The 20,506-nt window shown below is 31.5% G+C and overlaps 1 protein-coding gene across 6 annotated transcripts; it reads right to left on the bottom strand.

Moving 5' to 3' along the window:
- Positions 1-20,030, bottom strand: LOC127730559 (neuroglobin-like). Of its 6 annotated transcripts, none has more exons than XM_052239005.1 (6): positions 19,938-20,027; positions 13,381-13,609; positions 6,237-6,288; positions 3,207-3,315; positions 2,553-2,766; positions 1-303 (listed from the first exon to the last, which is right to left on the bottom strand). In XM_052239005.1, the coding sequence occupies exons 3-6, from the start codon at positions 6,244-6,246 to the stop codon at positions 157-159; spliced, it is 480 nt and encodes a 159-aa protein (XP_052094965.1). In that variant the 5' UTR covers positions 6,247-6,288; positions 13,381-13,609; positions 19,938-20,027; the 3' UTR covers positions 1-156. The 6 variants fall into 6 exon arrangements, with proteins under 6 accessions (XP_052094965.1, XP_052094967.1, XP_052094966.1 ...); XM_052239007.1 differs by having other exon boundaries at positions 13,444-13,609; XM_052239006.1 differs by lacking the exon at positions 13,381-13,609 and having other exon boundaries at positions 19,938-20,030.
- Positions 20,031-20,506: the final 476 nt, after the last annotated feature.

The following is a 20,506-nucleotide window of genomic DNA, read 5'->3' as shown; positions in this document are numbered from 1 at the left end:
AATTTCTTGTTAGAGGGGTCATATATATATATATAAAACTGTTTGAAGGTAATCAATTATTATACAATGATTATAAGGTAATAATGAAGTCTTTGTATTGCTATCATAGATTAATATCAAACGGAAGGGTCCTGTTAATTTAATATCATTTTTTGTTTATTTTCTGAGAGATTCCATTGACATTCCTTTCACTATACATCCACCAATCCAGTGATAGAATGTCATAAATGCTGTCTTATCTTCTTCGGTAAAGCTTTCACCAAGAGCTTTGGTAATTGCATGAACAAGGCATTCACCAAATACCTAGATGATAAAAGAGTTTCATGTTCATTAAAATTACACTTTCAATTGTTAAACAATATAGAAATTGATTACTTAATTTTACATAGAACTAAATGAGCAATTAATACATATATTAAGATATAAACAAAGATTTATCAATAATAACCGGATCTAAATGTCAAGTTACAGATGAAAGTCAAGACATGATATATACCTGGCAATTCATATCTTTTTTGCTGTGAGTAACATGAATGGTATGACTATCGGAGCAGGAACCGCTAACCTTTCTGTATCGACCACCTGAGTTCACACGAGAGTTTGTTGGTGTATGTATTGCTCAATTTTTGGTATTCTGATTGATGTTTTGTTTATTGTTGTTTGTTTTTATGTCGTTTATTTTTTTGCCATGGTGTTGTCTGTTTTTATGTCGTTTATTTTTTGCCATGGTGTTGTCTGTTTTTATTCGACTTACAATTTTTGATTGTCCTCTTGGTATCGTATCTTTCTTTTAGTTAACGTTTTTCCAGTTATATTGCTAAATTGGCATTTTTGGAAATATAAATTTAAGAATGATACATAATTAAAAAAGAGGCGGAATATACCCAGTGGACATTCAAAACTTATAAGTCGAGATAAACGGACAACGCTATTGCAAAAAAAAACTCAAAAAAAAACGAAGGAGGACGAAGAGACAAACAAGTTCACAAAACAATTTATAGAAAACTAAATAATTAGCAACACGACCCCCACATATTACTGGGGTTTATATCTGGTGTTCCGGGAAGATAAGCAGATCTGCTCCACTAGTGTTGCTAATGGCGAGTACAAATTCGGTGATGTTTCAATCGAAGAAAAGAGGACGAGATTTTAGTTATGATAACAATCTAATTAAAATATAGAACTCTGATTTCGTTATACTCCATATGAGCTCATATGTAGTATAACAAAATCAGAGTTCTATATTCTAGTTAGATTGGTTATGACAATTGGATCATATCCATGGTCATCTGTACACAGATATCACACACAACTTACGAATTGATAATTTTAACTTTACTACTTGGAGTCCTTGATTCAATAGCTTTTTTAAAAGCAGCAACCCTTTAACAAGAAAATCATGATAGGAAACGCAGGTTCTGGAATATAGTATCATCTTGGAGATATATACTCAATATGCAGGCGCTGCTGGAATGTTGCTACATACAAATGGAAATTTATGATTGGAAAACTGAAATCATCGTTTTTTGCCGTCAAGTTTTGTTCTCAATTGACCCTCATTGTCAATTCCTAGATGGAAGTCAAGATATGAGGCAGATTTGATTGTAAAACTGGAAATATTGACGAGGATGGAACACAATCATCTAATGGACTACTAGAGCGACGCATGAGAGGTCAGAAGTCTTGAAAGATAATGGGAACTTTGAGCAGTGCAGCCGTTAAACCAGAATAGATCTTGGCAATCCGAAACCGTCTAAAGTCTTATCTGACGGATATGGAGGTCTTTTTTTTTAGTAAAATGATATACAAATAGTTAAAACATACTGTAAATGTGTTTCTATAACGTACTACCGAACTCTAATATGTATAAACATGTATTATATATATAGTATAATTATCATTATGTAAAATTATGACCGTCTCCAAATAAAATCCTCCTCAGAAGAACGTCCAAGATTGACATTGCCTGAAGGAGTTCGATATATAGTTTCAAGAAATTGGAGTTAGAGTTTCGAAAAAATACAAAATTAAGATATTTTAACATCAAACTTTTCCAGAATATTTTAATTTCTTGTAAATAGTCTTTTTCTTTAATATCAATATTTCAAATACATCCCACCCCTTCTTAAGACTTGAAATTCTCAAATACACTTTTGACAAAAAAAAAAAAACGGTTACATTTTGGTATTATTGTTACATCTTTTTATACAATTCAATAATCACGGATTCCTATACTTTAATATAAATGTATGCAAAGATTTCGTTATCTGGCCAAAATTCAAAGTTTTCAGGTGTTTGTATCTCAAAACAGCACATGGATCTATTTTAATTTTCCGTTATTATGATTTATTCATTTTTGATTGAATAAGACTCGTTAGTCTGTTTTAATTTCAGCTGTGATCATCTTTAATACTATTAGTTATCATCATGTATCTTCACATCATTTCGGTGAAATGCAACGACTAATGGCGATTATATTCTTGTCATTACTAGTGCTCCCGCATTCTTCTAGTTACATTATATTGACACATATATTTTGAAGCTAAACTTACGAGGTAGAAATTCTGGTTTACTCCATAGTAAAAATGTCTTGTACCTAGGTCTACAATTATTGGTGTCACTGATGCTTGATCATCAATCATACTAATAGAAAAGCCCATTGTATCAAATAATAGTTTGACATGTGCCTTTACTTTTGCCCACCTTTCTGGGTTACTCTCGTCAAAATGAAATAGTTTCTTTGTCTCAGGTTTCAGTTCAAATAACCTTAAAATATATTGTAAATTACAATAATAAATTCCTTTTGTTCCTAATTTGAAATAAATCATTGACATACAAATGAACATTCTTTAATTAGAATTCTATTCTTTTGGAAAAAAAATATTGTGAACATTTTAATTACAAAAAAAATTCTTATATTTCATATTATCTCTATCTATGGCCATACGTTTTAAGCTTTGAACTATAGTGATCACTTTTAAACATAAACTTGTATGTAAAATTTATTATATTTTTCATGATAAGTCATCTTATGCTTGTTTGAAGAACTTTAGCTGACAACCTTAAAACCCATTTTGATCCACTGAGTCAATAATATGCATATTTAATTTGATACATTTTATTATAATGTAACATTACTAGCAGATGAATGATTTAAGTCATAATGAATATAACGACCTTATAAATAAATGTAATGGAATGTTTACTTTTCAAACATTGGTATACCAAGCTCATACATGTCTTCTTGTTTTTCTGAAAATCTGTTCCATGTTTCCTTTATCCTGGACCTAGTATCGTCCGTCATACCAGGAAATCCTACAAAATAAACGGAAATGGTACAATGATAATAAGATCAAAACATGTAAATTTTCGTACTTTCTATACTTATATGTATGGCAAGCCATTCTCGTCAAAACTATGTTTAAACCATTTTTCGAAACAATTACACACTGAGAATTAAAAAAAACCACACTGAGATTAAAAACCCTTAAAATACACACTGAGAATTAAAAATTACACGCTGAGATTTCATAAAAACGCACTGAGATTACAAAAAATGAAAAACACACACTGAGAATTGAAACTGATGATTACACACTGAGAATTGAAAGTTACACAATGAGATTTCAAAAAAGCATACTTAATCTGAATCTATTACAAGCTTAAAACAACTAGGGGACAGAACTCGTGAGTCCTTCAATTTGGCGCTAAATGTTTTATAAAAAACATTAAAAATACAACCGTATAGAAAAACTACGTTATCAAAGACCAATAGAACAAGAAAAATACCCACTTACTCTCATTGCAAAATATAACCAAATGGTGAAAAACTTTACTAAAATAATAAAAACACATTGGAACAATCTGCAAAAATACCGAAACAATGCAGTGAATTTTTTTCCCAAGTGCCTATTATAGCATATAAACGTAACAAAAATATAAAAGATTACCTTGCGAAATCAGGGTAACAGCTGAAAGACTTTTGAAAAGGGACCATGCTTAAACAGTTTTAAGCAAAAATCCCGATATACTGTTACTAATAATCTGAATTATAGGCAACAAATTATGAATATGAGTTAGAAAAAAAAGTTGTTAAGTCTGGAAATTTATTACGAATGTTGGTTGTAGGAACCGCATTTTATTATAATGACAAGAGTTCGGGAGACCAAGATATTAATCTGTTGAATTATTCATCTCATTAGTAATTTGCATTAATCTAAGTGTGTATTTTTGAAATCTCATTGTGTAATTAACAATTCTCAGTCTGTGTTTTTCAATTTATTTCATCTCAATGTCTTTTTAAAATCTCAGTGTTTAATTTTAAATTCTCAGTGCGTGTTTTTCATTTTTTTAAATCTCAGTGTGTAATTTCGATTTCTCAGTGTGTTATTTTAGGTTCTTAAATCTCAGTGTGATTTTTTTCATTCTCAGTGTGAAATTTTTTCGAAAAAATGGTTTAAACATAGTTTTGACGAGAACGGCTTGCCATATATATGGACTATAGTTTATTTTGCTAGCCATGCTTAGTTATTGGAATGATTTAAATGATAAATGTTGACTGTAACTTTCGAGTTTATTAATCAACTGTGTGATTATACATAAACTAAGCTTGTAGTTCCCTCATACCCAGTTGAACTTAGATGATTCGCTATTCTGTGAAGCTCTTTTTGGTTTTAATGCTCTTATATATTTTACAATTTCCAAGATTTTCGTCTCGATCGTATTTGATGAAACTTGTAAACAGCAATAATTGTCCTTTCCTAGATTTAGATTTTCAGTTTTACGCGTGAAACTCTATTAAATATTAACGACAAATGAGACGTTGGTCGTTCCCTGTTGTTAAGTTTTGCTCATTGTTGAAGGCCGTATGGTGACCTACAATTGCTTATACATCTACATCATTTAGACTCTGTTGGATAGTTGTGTCGTTGCCAATCATACTATATATATCCTAACTTTTATGTTTACTATTGAAACACGTCAGTGGCGTGTGCACAGAAGTCGTTACAGCTGCCGGTGGACTATCATTCCCGATGTCACCAATCATCCATTAAACTAAGGCCTGCTCAGTTTAGACCCTTCTGGCTTATCTTTCTCTCATTCATTTTGTATTTTTGGCTTTCAAATCGTTCATATCTGATGGTTACTTCATAAATGCGTTTTCTTCACAAAACGCTAAATGATAACAGTTGTTATGACAACTTTTGATTAGCACGACTAAACTTGTATATTTGAATAAAACATCATTTCTAACAAAACTAACATTTGCCTTTAATATATTTTGTTTGAAAGAATTATGTACTGTATTATCTGTGGTCCGCATCCTGGAATCCCAAGCAGAATTGGTCCTGTTTTAACAGATAAACACAATAATACTGTTGTCGTTAACTACAGATTATTTTATTGTATCTACTGCTCTACTGCTCAATTATTGTTTTATGTTCACAATGTACACAAAAACTTTACAGCATCGTTAACGTTCTGAAACATTGTTTCGAACAATTCAATGTAACAACATTTGAAAATGATAAAAAAACAATAGACTTTGACTATTTGTATACGTCAATGAGACAGTAAAACCGAGATATACTAGTATTCTAGACAGCATATGGTTTCAACAATAGAAGATGTGAGTTATTTGTAGAGACATACAAAAATCTGCCATCAACACCAAGTTCTTTACATGTAAAAACACTAAGATTTTAACGAAAACAACTCTTTTGGAGGTTCCTTATTTGAAACACATAAATGAACGAAGGTTTGATTGAGGGGGGAGGGGCAATTCTTGTGTTCTTCAATTTTGTAGGCCGTTTTCCCCTATTCTTAATTTGTTTGTCATTCATTCTCTATTCTTTATATTTTAACACCCCAATTTTCTCTAATCTTTATATTTCAGCACCCAAAATTTATTTGTTCTTTATTTTTTCGCCTATCTTTCTTTATTCTTTATTTTCTTTGACTATTTTTTCCATTCTGTATTTTTTGGCCCATTATTTTGTATATTGTGTAAACCCTAAACAGAAAAGATTGTCTAATACCATAGATATAATAATAAATGGCTATTATATCTATGCTAATACCCAGCCCCCTCCTTCCTTTTTTATCTCGATCAACAGAATAAAACAAAGGCACATACTATAAAGAATAGTTAAATTCAGTGCAGTAAAGGAACTGAACTCTATAATACTTCTTAATCATTAAATGGGACCTTTTAAATAAATTAAATATATACTTACCGTCCGACATTGCTTTAAGTAGTCCTTGCTGTTTATTAATGTTCCATCCTTCCTTAAAATAGAAGAGAATATGTTTAATTAACACCACCACCACATACTAATGTTTTTGACCTAGTCGGCCTTGTCAATGGTTCATTAGTTGTAGTTGATTTTAAAGGTTTACCCCTTTTCGTGTAAGTAAATATTTAAAGAACTGATGTCAAATGTTCATTGATCACATGGATTTCGTATCTTCTATAGGATTTAGAACTTTTACAAACAGAATAGACGTTTGTGTATGACGATTACTCTCCCTCTCTCTCTCTCTCTCTCTCTCTCTCTCTCTCTCTCTCTGTTTATACCCAAACTTGAATGCGTAGCCTAGATATGACTATTGATATTTAGTACAATGGCAGATCCATCAAATCATTAAAGTAGATATTGCATGAAAGAACTGACCGAAAAAAATAACAAAATAACCAAATGAATGAATAAATGTATCAGAATGAATGAATAAGTGTATCAGAATGAATGAATGAAGGAATGAATGAATGAATGAATGACTGTGAGTGAATGATGAATGACCGAGTGAAAATCACAAATAATTCACGAATGCACAATTCGTATGGGTGAATTATCACTTTTAAGGAAAAATAACATGTTATCGGTCTTCTCTCTGATTGTATCGCTCGGTCCAGCTCTTCGCAAAATTGCATATTACGGCGTTTTAATTTGTTGAAATTCTTTGTTTATTCACATACCCCCTAGACCTCTGTGCACGGAGTCTAAACATAAATTAAAACATACAACTTTGAAAACTTGTCAAATACGTTGACCCGGCCGAGTTAGCTTTGATTTGGACTAATCATGGATGTAAAGATGTTTAAGTTTTCTACCCATTGATATCGTAAAATATCTATCTATAATATGTAAAGCTCTAAATCGTCACAGGTTTGTAGTAACAATGTCCATGACTTAAGAATTCAGCACATATAGCCCAATTTATTTTTGTATTTCTATACTACTAATCTTCAACAGGATAAATAAAACATGCCAGTTTAAAGATATTAATGGCAGATACTTGAATGTAGGTTGTCAAACAATACCACTGTTTGAAATTAAGCCTGATTGCATATCTTTTTTGAGAAGTTTTCTAGGTGATTGATTTTGTTTGATTTGTTTGACATGCGTTCATAGTGTTTTTAATAAAGGTTAGGTAGTAAAGATTAGGAATCTATCTTACATTTTGTATTCATATAATGTACAGTGTTATATGTAACCTATGATATCACCTATAGTCTTAGTTCACCATATCTTTAATAAATGAGACACCAGTTAAGAAAACTTATGGAGTAAACAATATATAGCAGTAGAATATCTATAGTTATTTGCTTAGCTTTGGTAATTCAATATTTGACAATACAAATAACAATAAATATGTATACAGAATACTTCGCATGAAATTTAGCCAAACAGAGTTATATCTGCAAATTTGTGGCAGCTGATTTTTGTTCTACCCTCAGTAGGATTTGAAGCCATGTTTCTTTGACATCGCCGTCATTGTGTCGAGCGCCCTAGACCACTCGGCCAACTATGCTATATAAAATGTAGCTTTCGTTAGTCGTATAATGCCTTCCCTCGTCGGCTTCATATAGGATTGTAACACAGTACACGAAACATTGCGGTATGTTGTTGTACCTTGCAGATCAGCTGAATTTTGTGTTGTTTTTGTTTGTTTGTCAACGTTTAATAATATCATTTTATAAATATTGTCTTAATATGTACCAACTTTACGACATGCGTTTTTCATCGGATACCCTAGGATTTAACAGGGTAAACACCACAATTTATATATATACTACGTCTGAAATCTAGCCCAACAAGCACCAACAATGTTATATCTGCAATTGTGCAGAAGAAAATTTGTGTTCCTCCCTTAGTGAGATTTGATGCCATTGTTCTGTGACATCGTGACAACACCGTATATTCATTGTGTCCGGCGCTCTAGACCACTCATCCAACTAGGCTATATGAAAACGTAGTTTTCCTTGCTAGTATTGGGTATTTCCTTACGTCGTCGGCTTTATCTAGAGGTTTAAGACAGTACATGATGTAACATGTATCTAAGAAACGTACATAATCACTAAAACTTTAAGTTGACCAGTAAATCATGAAACTGAGGTAAAGGTCAGAAGAATCCTGTCATACTGACATGTATAGCATATAATCATTATTTACAAATAGTTGAGGTTTTACCTAGATTATCTCAGAGACGGACCTTACTATGAAAATGAGGTCATGTTCAGATGAATGTTAGACAGAATGTCGCATTCGAGACAAAAACTTATACCATATTTAGTTATCTATATCATACTTGTTTAAAAAAAGACCGGTTCAAAGGCCAAATAAACAGGAATGTATGTCCACTGACCCCTCATATACTGATGTGTAAAGCATGCACATTTTGTACAATACAGATGTTGTTATCACCAAACATCTTATAATTTAACCATGTTATTTTGTTCGCCATGTCATGGAATAAAACTTTATATCAATTTTATCAATTGTGCTCGATACTTTGAAGGTATGAATAACATTCAATAAGCCATTTTTGCATTTTAAAGTCAATTATACCAACAATCAATGAAAACCCATTTAGGGGATCATTTAAGTAATCGTTCAGCTTTCTATTACAATTGAATGTGTTTTACCATTTGGGAGATTTAAAAAAAAAAGATTACTTAATTATCGTATAGTATAACAAACGTCAGAATGAATATCAAATGTATATATCAGATAAAAATAGTTCAAAGAGGTTGCATTAGTTGTTTGACAAATTATGTATAGAATATAACATAAATGAACTCGAATCTTTATGTTTTCACTATAAGGATGATTATCAACAAGTAACGACTCGTACAAACAATAATGTTTTTATTTTAGTATTGATTTACTGTCAAAAAGAATATTCAATTTAACAGGTTTGAATATTTAATGCAAGATGAAACATATTTTAACATAATATCTGTTTTTGTAAAAGCATATATTGTGTTGTACATTTAACTTTTAACATTATCCAAATTAAATTATTCTCAGTTTGAAAACATCGCAGGGAAAGCTTCGTTAATAGCTTTGTGATTTGCCTTCTTTAAATGCAAAACGGCTATATTTATGAGAATCGGGTTTTAAATAAAACCAAAGGAAATTCAGCGATTAAAATACTTTTCATTTTCAAATGCTTTGTTGATCAAATTCGACCTACAAATAGTCGAAGTTCACTTTAAAAGACATCAAGGTCGGTATAAATGCTCTGTCATTGACACATAGGAATTTCAGAATATTTGTTGAATTGAACAATGGTCATTGTCGTATAACAAACAAAAAGCACACATTGTATGGTAGATTTTAACTTCTACAACGTACAAGTAATAGCTTTTCTAAAAAGCTAGCCGTCTTTAGCTGATGAAAGTGGAAAATGTTTTCGCTTTGTAGTTTAATTCATTCAGAATAGCCTTGTATATCAATTGTAGTGGATTACAAAACTTATAGAAGTCTTATACATTTTTTTATATTTACCAATATCTTTTTTGGGGGAATGTATTGATACTGGAAACGGAGGGGTAATGTCTTAATCATCTGCGTTTGTAGCAAACTTTTGAAAATATTTTTTTTCAGTTTTTTCTGATAGATGGACTTAGTTTTTTACAGTTAACATTTACAGACAGTCTGGTATTAAACTTTTTTTGACATTTTTAAACCTCCGTGGATTGTTATGAAACTTGGACATAAGCTAATCTTCAAGACCAGGAAAAAGCATCTAAAGAAAAGTTTGATTTTTTTTTAAATTCTTTATACTCATAAATGGACTCACTTTTTAAGTCAACATTACATCTTTACACTGATAGCAGCAATCGCAGGCGAGACACAGGGTTCCGCAGAACCCCTTATGAATTTTTTGCTATTAAGATATTTTTGTACATGTAATCACAACTGTGCTATATATTATAGCTAGACTTGGGAGGATAAAGAACTTAAAATATTGTAATGACACGTCCATTGTAAAAGACCGTATGTTGAACTTTAGAAGTAAATTGTTTTGTTTGTTATTTAATTGGTTTGCATTTTAAATACATTATGAATACTTCACATCTCCTTTTAAACCATGCATAAATATCAAATATTGCTTAGAATATGCTAGCATACATGTATAATTGCTTTTATCGTCTGAGAGTAGTTTTGTTTTATTTTTCTTATATTTCCCTTTGAAGTTTTTTTTTTTAGTCTTCTGTTCTTCAACGTCTGCTATCCTGATATGAAGAACTATGGAGAGCTGGACAACGTCCAATCCAACCCACACCCGGGATCCCCTAAAGATCTTGGGGTATGTGGAAAAAGGGGGGCACTTATTATAATGAGTGGAAGGGATGAGCCGCTGGTCGAGAAATTTAGGTGAAATATATAACAAGGTCGATGATTGTGAATCTGAAACTATTCAGATGTCGATATTTTTTTTACAGATGCAATTAAAATTACTGTCGTAAATGCTTAATTAAGACACTTGCAAGCAAAAACTATTCATCTCCCGTTGAAATATCGTAACAATGATAGCTATATGTAGGTATAATTATTGTAAAAAAATATGATAGCTAGGGTATGTTCTTTTGTTATTCAAGATATATGAAAAGGGTGGGGTATTGGATGTCTCAGCTAGTCACCCCTACCATAAAAAGGTCGAAGTGCCGCCGCCCCCTGAGATAAGATATAAAGATTCCATTGTAAACTAATATTAATTGAAAATAAATGATTTGGATATATCCGTTTTCAATGTTTTTTCTGCCTTTTGATTATCTTACTAAGAATTAATATCTATAACCTAAGAAAAAAAGCATGCGCGGTGTTTTCCTATGTTTTCATGTATAAAATGTACGTAACTTGGCAGTGAGCGACTGGATAGAATGTGAAATAATCACGTGTGTGTTTACAAAATTTTAGGAGTTTCGGCTATTTATAGATAAGTGTTACCTGTGTACCGATATGCATGATTGGTAACCAGGCAAAATCTAATTGCTAAAATAAAGAGTTCAAATCCTACACTCTACGTGATTAACAGACATTTACTAGGTTATGATTGTCCCAACCAATCAACGAACTTCACTATTATAAAGTCAGTAATTATCTTCCCATCAGATAGTAAGAAGCATTCAGCCCGCAGACTGTGCATCGTTCAACTCTTAAGACCGTCTCCACAATAGACCAAAAATTAAGACTGTGTTACGTTCAAAAACCGTGAATCTCTCTCTCTCTCTCTCTCTCTCTCTCTCTCTCTCTCTCTCTCTCTCTCTCTCTCTCTCTCTCTCTCTCAGATATTATCTTTCAAATTCTGTGTACTAATACATTCGGCACAGTCAAACGGTTGCCCCTCTTTAACATGTTTTTTTTACTGCAGAATGTCAGATGTCTATGTGGTCATATTTCAATATTCAACCTACCCATTGTGTTCGTGGTTTCATTAACGTATACCCTCATCTTTTATTTATAATAGGAAAGGGTCAAGAACTGTGCCACTTGTGAAAAGAAGTGTACAATGTTAGACAATACAGCTAAACATTCTAAAAGACAGTCAATATTAGCCACCGTAATTATCAGTTAAAACGCCTTTGTTGAGTTTTCTCATTATCTAGTGACAGAAAATATTGAATTACGTCATCAGATTTTTTTATTTAAGAATGAGAGATGTAAATTTCTTCTTTTCATCAAGTTAGCAAACTTAGATTCAGAATTTGATTTTTTTTACAAAAGTATTAAGCTGGTAAATTAAAGGATTACAAACGAAAAATGAGTAAAAACAAATTTCATTCTTTGCCAAATTGTAGTATATATTGTGATATGTTCCAACATGTAATAAAAAATTATAGGTCACCCATCTTGTTTTCAAGCTACAGGTTGTGAAAAAAAGACAAGTTTTGAATGGATTGTTTATAAAAAGAAAGAGCATCACAATGTGAATAGAAGGTAAACTGAATGATCGAATTTTAAAATAAAATATGAGAATATGGCTTTCATAACATGCTTTTAGAATATCAAAGTATAAAAATAGGGCCGCTGTACGTTTTTTTCCTGCTATAACATTAACAGAAAATTTTCCTGACGATTACTTCACAAATTATAAATCTAAGTTACCTCCCCTTAATACACAAAGTTTGAATTCGAAATCAAGCATACATATTCTATTATTTTTAGAAATAGGAAAAATTATAACTTAAGATCACATAAATTTGTTAATTGAAATGAAGATTCTTATTAGAACATTGTGTTTTTGCATCGAAATTTGACAACTTAATTAAAAATCTGCTATTATACAATCCAAGATGATGGAAGATACCGATCATTGTTCACGAGATTGTCAATTTATAAGTTGAAACACGAAATACTCAAGCTTCGGTTCGAAGGCCGCTGTACAGATATCTTTGTTTAGCTAGTGCTCATAGTGAGGCTATGTATAACACTAAAACCCAGGGAAGTCTAGCTTCAGACATTTTTTAACCCCGCCTACTTTACTGAACATAATTTTATTCTAATTTTGACATTATAACAGAATGCAAGTTTCTAAAGTCCGTTGACTGATGGAATTAGTTATCCTAACGAGCAATGGAAAATTTACAAATAATAAGAAAAATAAGAAAACCAGAACATGTCTGCACTACGTTTGTGAGCGTCAGATCATTACATAACGTTTACTCTGTCACTTACAACTTCTCTCTCTTATTGGAAAAAAGAAAGCATATCATGCTATGAAGGTACTCCCTTACATGCTTTTTTTCGTTATTTTTCTGAACTTTTGCCTCTCGTTTCCATGGTAACATCGGCTGTCATTAAAGCAAAACATATCTTCTTTGAAAATTGTTCGACCGTCTTTCTAGACCTTTTTATGTATACATGAATCAGCAATCAAATAAATGAAAAAAACGTATAAATCAAATGAACTGATGGTTAACTTACCGAAGAAGTCAGCTGTTATGTTTCAACTATGTTTTCCTTAATTAATGAAAGATCATTTGTAATCACATTGAAATATTATATTTCACGTTTAAATATCCTATCAAAGTTATAATGTAATTGATTTGATAGAATTTTAAACTATCTTAACGGTAAATTTGATACTTACCAGTCAAGTCAATATCTGTGCAGTTAATGAGAAAATTTTAAATCAAATTAGATTTATAGTCACCTATCTATACATTGATCCACTAATATCAAGAATGTAACCAATATTTTAAAGCAAGAAATGACTTTCCTTGACGTCGAATTAGGAATGAAATGGGATGTGCCGAGCAATAGAAGATGGCTCCAATATTACACTCATTAGATTGTATCATGAACAGTGCCACGGACCTCTGAAATAAATGTGAAATCAAACAACAATCCCTTGAACATGAATCTTAAATAGCAAACTGGGGATCAATATAAATATCCATGATATCCCTAATAGATAATCATGTGCATTTCTTTAGATGAAGAACAGCAAAAAAAGCGCTGTTCCTTTGCTTTTTGTGTGCGTGGTTTTTTTTTTTTGGTTTTTTTTGCTGTGCATGTACTGATTATGTGTCATGGATGGATACCCCATATCCTTTGTTTTTCTATTATATCCTTTTATCCATAATGACTTCCATCTGATGCAAAAAGTAAAATGACAAAAATACCGAACTCCAAGGAAAATTCAAAAAGGAAAGTCCCTTATCAAATGGCAAAAACAAAAGTTCAAACACATCAAACAAATGGAAAACTACTGTCATATTCCTGACTTGATACAGGCATGTCCTTATTAGTAGGGTGCCTAGTCAACGAATTTGATCGATTTGGGTTAACGGAATAACACACGGCTGTATTTGATATCATTGGAAAGAGGAAAACAAGCCTATCGAAATATTAATGTCGTCGTTGTCTACAGTGGTCACGATTTTCTTAAATTTGGGTCAAAGGTCAAAGCTAAAATTTCAAGGAAAACGCAGAGTCACGTTTAGACAGCTGGCCGCCCCTACATCTATGCGTTTATAGCAAAATAAATTCGAATAATTCAAAGGATTATGACTTTATTTTCTATATTTAGGACTAATTTGATATTTATGTTGCCAAATATGGTTCGAAATAGACATTTGTACTTATAGGGTGCACTTTTACAATTTCCATTCGGCTGTTAAATAACAGTGACCTTCGACTATCAAAATTTGAAAATTCGGAATTTTAATACAAGATTCGATACAAGTGATCACTAGAGGTGTTTTTTAGATATTAACGTTAATAAGTTGCCCTCCCAAAATGTTATTTTTCTTTCTTTTGATAGAAGGTGTTCGTAATGATTTTCTGGGTAAATACCCATTTTTCTTTTGGTGAGTGTGGAAGCACATAAAATTGTACATAGTTCTAAAACTGGTGTAATATTAACGCAGAATGGATTGAGTTAGCAGGTCTTGGCATATCTTTGCTTCGTAGAAATAAAAAAAGACTGCAAACGGTGAACAAGGGGGAGGGTTTCTGTTAAAGTATATATGAAAACAAAACGACAATTAAAAACAGGTTAATCACTCCATCTTACACTGACACTTGTTTACCTTATAAAGCATGAATTAGCCTAAAATTGACACGAGTTAAAGATTATCTACAAAAAGAGGGTTGTAAAGAACATCAATCTTATTGAAATATAGATCTCTGATTTCGTTATCCTCTTATAAGCTTATATATACGAGCACACGAGTTAATATAGATCAGAATTTTAATCAGATTGAAATTACAGAGAAAAATTGCCGAAGATAGCAGTAGCTATTACGTTTTATTGTCTACTGTTAAGTTGAAAGCCCACCGACCAGGTTTAGATTAGAGAGCTAATTTCAGTTGTTCTTTTTAAAATCGTATTCGAAGCAAGACGCAGAACGGAGGCATACAGCATAGAATGCAATCTGATGGTGGTGGCGGCGGCAACACCGTAAACTATTTGTATATCTTTATTTTTCAGAAGGTAAAGGAATCGGATGATTCATACTTTGTATATAGATCAATTGTGTTACGAAGTTCCCGTCTGTCATATAATCATTGTCCTTGACCTCATTTTTATGGTTTAGTGACTGCTAAAAAACTGTATTGCTTTTTTTACGTCATGTGAATGTCTCACTTGTGAGTTTGAATGTCCCTTTAGTATCCTTCGCATCTCTTTTGTCATGAGTTCTAGGATAACTATATTTGGTTACTAATATATGGTATCCTTGCAAGGTCTACATGTCGGTCATACATGGTTCACCTGACTTTGACTTCATTTCATACATCAGTGAGCAAGGTTAAGTTTAAATGGTCAAGTCCTTATCTCAGATACTATTTAAGTAGTGGGTCAAATATATTTGATGTAATGAATGGTAGTAAAGTGTACATGTCTTTGTGGCAGAGTTCATCTGACCTAACCTCATTTACATGGAACATTGATAATGTTGATTTTATGTAAGACTTGTATGATATAAAAAATAAGGAGATGTGGAAGTAAGCCGTTATAGGTGTCAGACCACAAATTCACTCCCTCCAATTTCGAACGAATGTAAAAGTAGCCCTACTCTGACACAAAATAGAGCTTTTGATGTCATTGTCACAAATTTGCAGAAATGAAACTTTTGGTAAAAGAAAAATATATTTAGACCATTTTAATCCAAAATTGACTTGTCTATGAGTTTGCATTTCAAATTGAGGATTAATGCGCTCAATAGTATACTAATTTAAGATTTCTAGAAAACCAGGGGTTATTTTTAGTATTGCTTGTCTTCCGAAAGGCAGTTCTTTCTTAGAAGATTTTAAACATGGGTTGAAAATAGGCACGTAGAAAGGTGATACATGTACAATTCAGGATATACCTGGTTTCTATGAAGTTAAACTTAAGGTAAAATATTTAGAAAGCTGTGAAAATTGCAAAATTTGTTTGAATAGATAGGGATTTTGAATTGGTGTTCTGACACCTATAGGCAACCGTACGGCCTTCAACAATGAGAAAAAAACATACCGAATGGTCGGCTTTAAGAGTCCCGGATATAAATATTTGAAACAATTCATTTGGGAAAACTAACGGCCTAATTTATAACAAAACAGTTTACCAAAAAAAAAATTATAGACATGAACCAACGACAACCACTCAAATACCGGCTTGATCCTGACTTAGGACAAACATATAAAGAACGCATAATCCTTTTATCTAAGAATTTCGACATAATTAAGTCAGTTAGTAGTACATGCTGAACCAGTAGAATCCTAGTTTTTACAGTAATGATGTTTATGATCATACTTTTCTCAGACTACAAATTGAAGACGTCCTTTCATTAGCTTTCAGTAACGGGACGATCATTTGATTTCGAAAGGAAGGAGGAGAGGAGGATTTTGAAAATCAATAACTTGGCTTGGTATGAACTGAAAATAAATGACTTTGTACAAGACCGAATAAAAATGAATACTCAGCAACATGAAATGCAGAAAAGTTGAGGATATAAATGTGTACAAAAGTAAAAATAAATTTTTGCGCAGCAAAGCCGCGGAAAAAAATAAGAATGCGTAGCAAAAGATAAAAAAAAAGATCAATCCATAAAAAATGTTCCTGTTACCAGCTTAGCACATATAGATCATTGGCTTCAGTGGTTTGCTCGGACAAACCTATCACCAATCCAGATTTTAAATTATTGCAGTTGTGTCTGCTGGTGTATAATTTATAGCACGAACGGTGATACATTTTTGTTGTCGTTCACACCGATGGGGATTAAGGTCGAAAACATCATGCAAGACCATAACATAGACTTTATGTGCAATATTCCGGGTGTGAAACGAAACCGACCGATTTGATTCTTATACTACAATTATAACAAAAATATCTATTCAATAAAAAGTTTAAAATATCGAAGAACAGACACAAAACATATTCCTCCGAAGAAAATAACCATTTACAAAGTTAGCTGGCTATTCAAAACATATAAATCAACCACACAACAAGAAAAAATAAGAAATGTGTTGAGTGACCACTGTCCTTGTTAATGACCTAATAGTGTAAGCAACAAAATGATTAAAGTCACGGGATAATCCGTGTTTAATCAATGCCAAAATGTTGACTTAATTTGTGTTTTTAATTGCTAATTTCTTCAAAACTACTTTAATTTCATACATGAAACTTGGCACCCACATGCACCGTGTCTTATTGCTTTAATCAGAGTAAAAAATATCGTGATGATACACGGAATAATTTTGCTTTCGATGAAAATGTGGTAAAATTCGGGTAAAATTTTAGTCTTACTAAAATGCTGAAATAATTATACTAAAATCACTTAAATACTTCCGGTTTTGTTATATGATATATTTAATGTATACACTATATTATAAGAACTATTTTAACCACCAACAAAGAGCGTAATAATTTATTTTTCATGTTAAAGATTCCACGTACAATACGGTATCTAAGGGTATCCTGTAAAAACACGAAATTTAGAAAATCATGACCATGGGAACTTACGACGAAAATCATTATTGTAAAATATAATGATTTTCCTATAATTTGCAAAAGAAATTAGCCGTGTGTTATCCGTTAACTTAAACTCGTTAACTAGAGGACTTTTTGGACACTGGGCACCCTACTATATGTAGAAAATGGTGGATTAAACCTGGTTTTATAGCTAGCTTCACCTCTCACTTGTATGACGGTCGCAAACGAGAGAAATAAGAACCGTTGGTGTGTGTGATTTTTTTTTGATTTTCGTTAGATAACAAATTGTTCTGAAAACTATCCCACAAAAATACAAAACAGAATGAAAGAATGTCTGATCTTTTATATCCCTAAATTGCCACATAGTTCATGTGTTGTTGATAGTGGAGCTTAATCGGTCTTACAAGTATTGATAGTTCGTCGTCTAACTACAGAAAATACGAATATAAAAAAATAAAGATAACAAACAGGTGAACAAGGACAACCTAAAGAAGACATTCGCCAAGTATCAAATTGAAAAGCTAAAGATTAAGTCCCTTTATAAAGGCAATGAAGCTGAAAAGTAAAAACACTATAGAAATTATTCAGGAAGTTAATTTGCAAAAAAAATAAAATAAACACGATAGCTATATCATGATTGAACGTCGCCGATCGAATTACTATATAGGCAAGGAGAAAACTGAAATAGTGACTACCTATTTAATTAATCATTATGAATCAAGATAAAATGGACCGTTGATAAAACAGATATTTTATATTGTCTACTTATACCTGATTGGAATTTTATGCACATATCTTGTTACCGGAGATACAATTTGAAACGTTTCAAAGGATTTCAAAAGATTGCCTAGATCAGAATAGTTTTAAAGTTCTCGGTTCTTAAAAAAGAATGTATTAACTGGTATATTTCATATATCGCCATTTTCAGTCAGAATTCTAACATTGATCAAATTTTTAGTATTCTTTATTCTTAGGTTTTTTTAAATTATTTTGTTACGACGATGCCAGTTCGTTTTTGACTGTTTTTACATATGCATAAAAGGGAGATGTTTGTCGGCATTAATGAGACAGGGCCCAGATCAAGAGAAATATATAGGTCAACATACGGTCTTCAAGAACAGACAGATGTGTATATAATTATTACATGTCTTCTTATATATATATATTACATTGTTTTATTTCAAAATTACGTAATGTAAAATCGGACAATAAGAATCCATTTATCCAACTTCTGTATTGTATTACAGCTAAGGTTCTTTTATACCAATGTCAATAAATTTATTGAATACTGCTAATTCAATCATGCATAATCAAAATTAAAGGAGTTTCTTTTTGTCTTGTTCAGTGTTTGTTTACATGGTTAATTGTGTTACATATAATGCTTCTCGTTTTTTTTCATTTACTTTTACTTTTTAAACTTTATTTCACAAAAGCCTTGCTGATAATAATTTTACAAACTATATCTTGATTAATACAAATGCATATAAGATTAATTTCACTTCTACGTGAATAGATGTAGCTGACATATTTATATATAAAAAGATTATCGAAATAAATAGTTAAATTTTATTTCACACCTGTGGTTGAAGAATTTACCAATCATTTTGTCATTTTGTTTTAGTTCTTTAGACCTTATGTAAATCTATGATATTAGTTACTCCCTCAAACATTAATGTACTTGTATTGTATTCTATTTTTGTTATAACTGAGTCATTGATTATCGAATAATGTGTAACACTTAATAAAAGCTTTGAATAATAATATGACAACCCAAATGTTCATCTGTATTGATTACTGGTAGACTTATGAAATCTTTGTAAATTATTTGCATGGTTCGTGTCTTGCCTGTTGGTTCCAACTTGTTATGGGAAAGGTTTTGTATTATTAAAGGTTTTGTCTATTATCCAATTCCCATGGAAATTTATTGCTTATAAAACAACAGAAAAGAAAAAGAAAGACGTAGTAATTAAAGCAAATCGTGTAGAAAGAAGGTCACTGACTCGACGACAGGTGACAAGCAACAATTTCAGCATCTGAATATAGAATTTTTTAAATCGAGTATGAATTTTTGGTTTGTCTTCATACTCATGGAAACGTTTCCATACAGTATAGCACATTATACTTATAAACAGATATTGATATCTTTATGACAAATATACTGGTCAAACTTACATTTAGACATATGTAAAGAACAAAGACATTAACATGCAAATGTAAAGTAACTTTACCTGTCGTCTTTTGTTCTAAAATAATATAACTCCAAATCCCAATTTTGGAAGAATTACATGACTTATACTAACTAACATATTTTACAGTTAAAGGGACAAATCCTATATAATTCAATGGATGACAAATTAGAGCCCAATTGTAAAAAAATCTATTAGAAAGATATCACAAGTTTACGTACTGTTGTTGGCCATAAGATAAAGAACTAAAGGTGGAATTACTTAGATGGCGTTCTGATTTAATTAATCAGCCACCCTTCTTTGCGAATAATCAAAACTTCCTTTTAAGTGAAGTTATTTATGAAGTTATGCAAGAGGTGATTCATGGTGAAAACCCCAGTTGTGATAACAAATAAAAAACAAGCATATCTGTCAAAACATTATGAATTTAATTAAATCACATTTAACGTATTACAAAAAGGAGATAACCTATATAAAGTTTTTAAAAAAAAATCTCACACGACCAAAAAGATTTTCGAAAATTGATTAACATTTTTCAGTTTAACCAGTCAAAATAAAATATAACCATAAAATCAATTTTATTTAACCATGTATCACCTTTACAGCGGATC

Source organism: Mytilus californianus, unplaced genomic scaffold, assembly GCF_021869535.1.
Source record: "Mytilus californianus isolate M0D057914Y unplaced genomic scaffold, xbMytCali1.0.p SCAF_2, whole genome shotgun sequence".
In the NCBI taxonomy this organism is placed as follows: Eukaryota; Metazoa; Mollusca; class Bivalvia; order Mytilida; family Mytilidae; genus Mytilus; species Mytilus californianus.
This window is presented reverse-complemented; position numbering and strand designations above follow the sequence as displayed.

Excerpts from the sequence above, each read along its gene's own strand:
- LOC127730559 (XM_052239006.1), bottom strand. Across the intron at positions 2,767-3,206 it reads GGTATACCAATGTTTGAAAA|GTTATTTGAACTGAAACCTG; the intron begins GTAAACATTCCA and ends ATATATTTTAAG. Across the intron at positions 304-2,552 it reads TAAACCAGAATTTCTACCTC|GTATTTGGTGAATGCCTTGT; the intron begins GTAAGTTTAGCT and ends TTTATCATCTAG.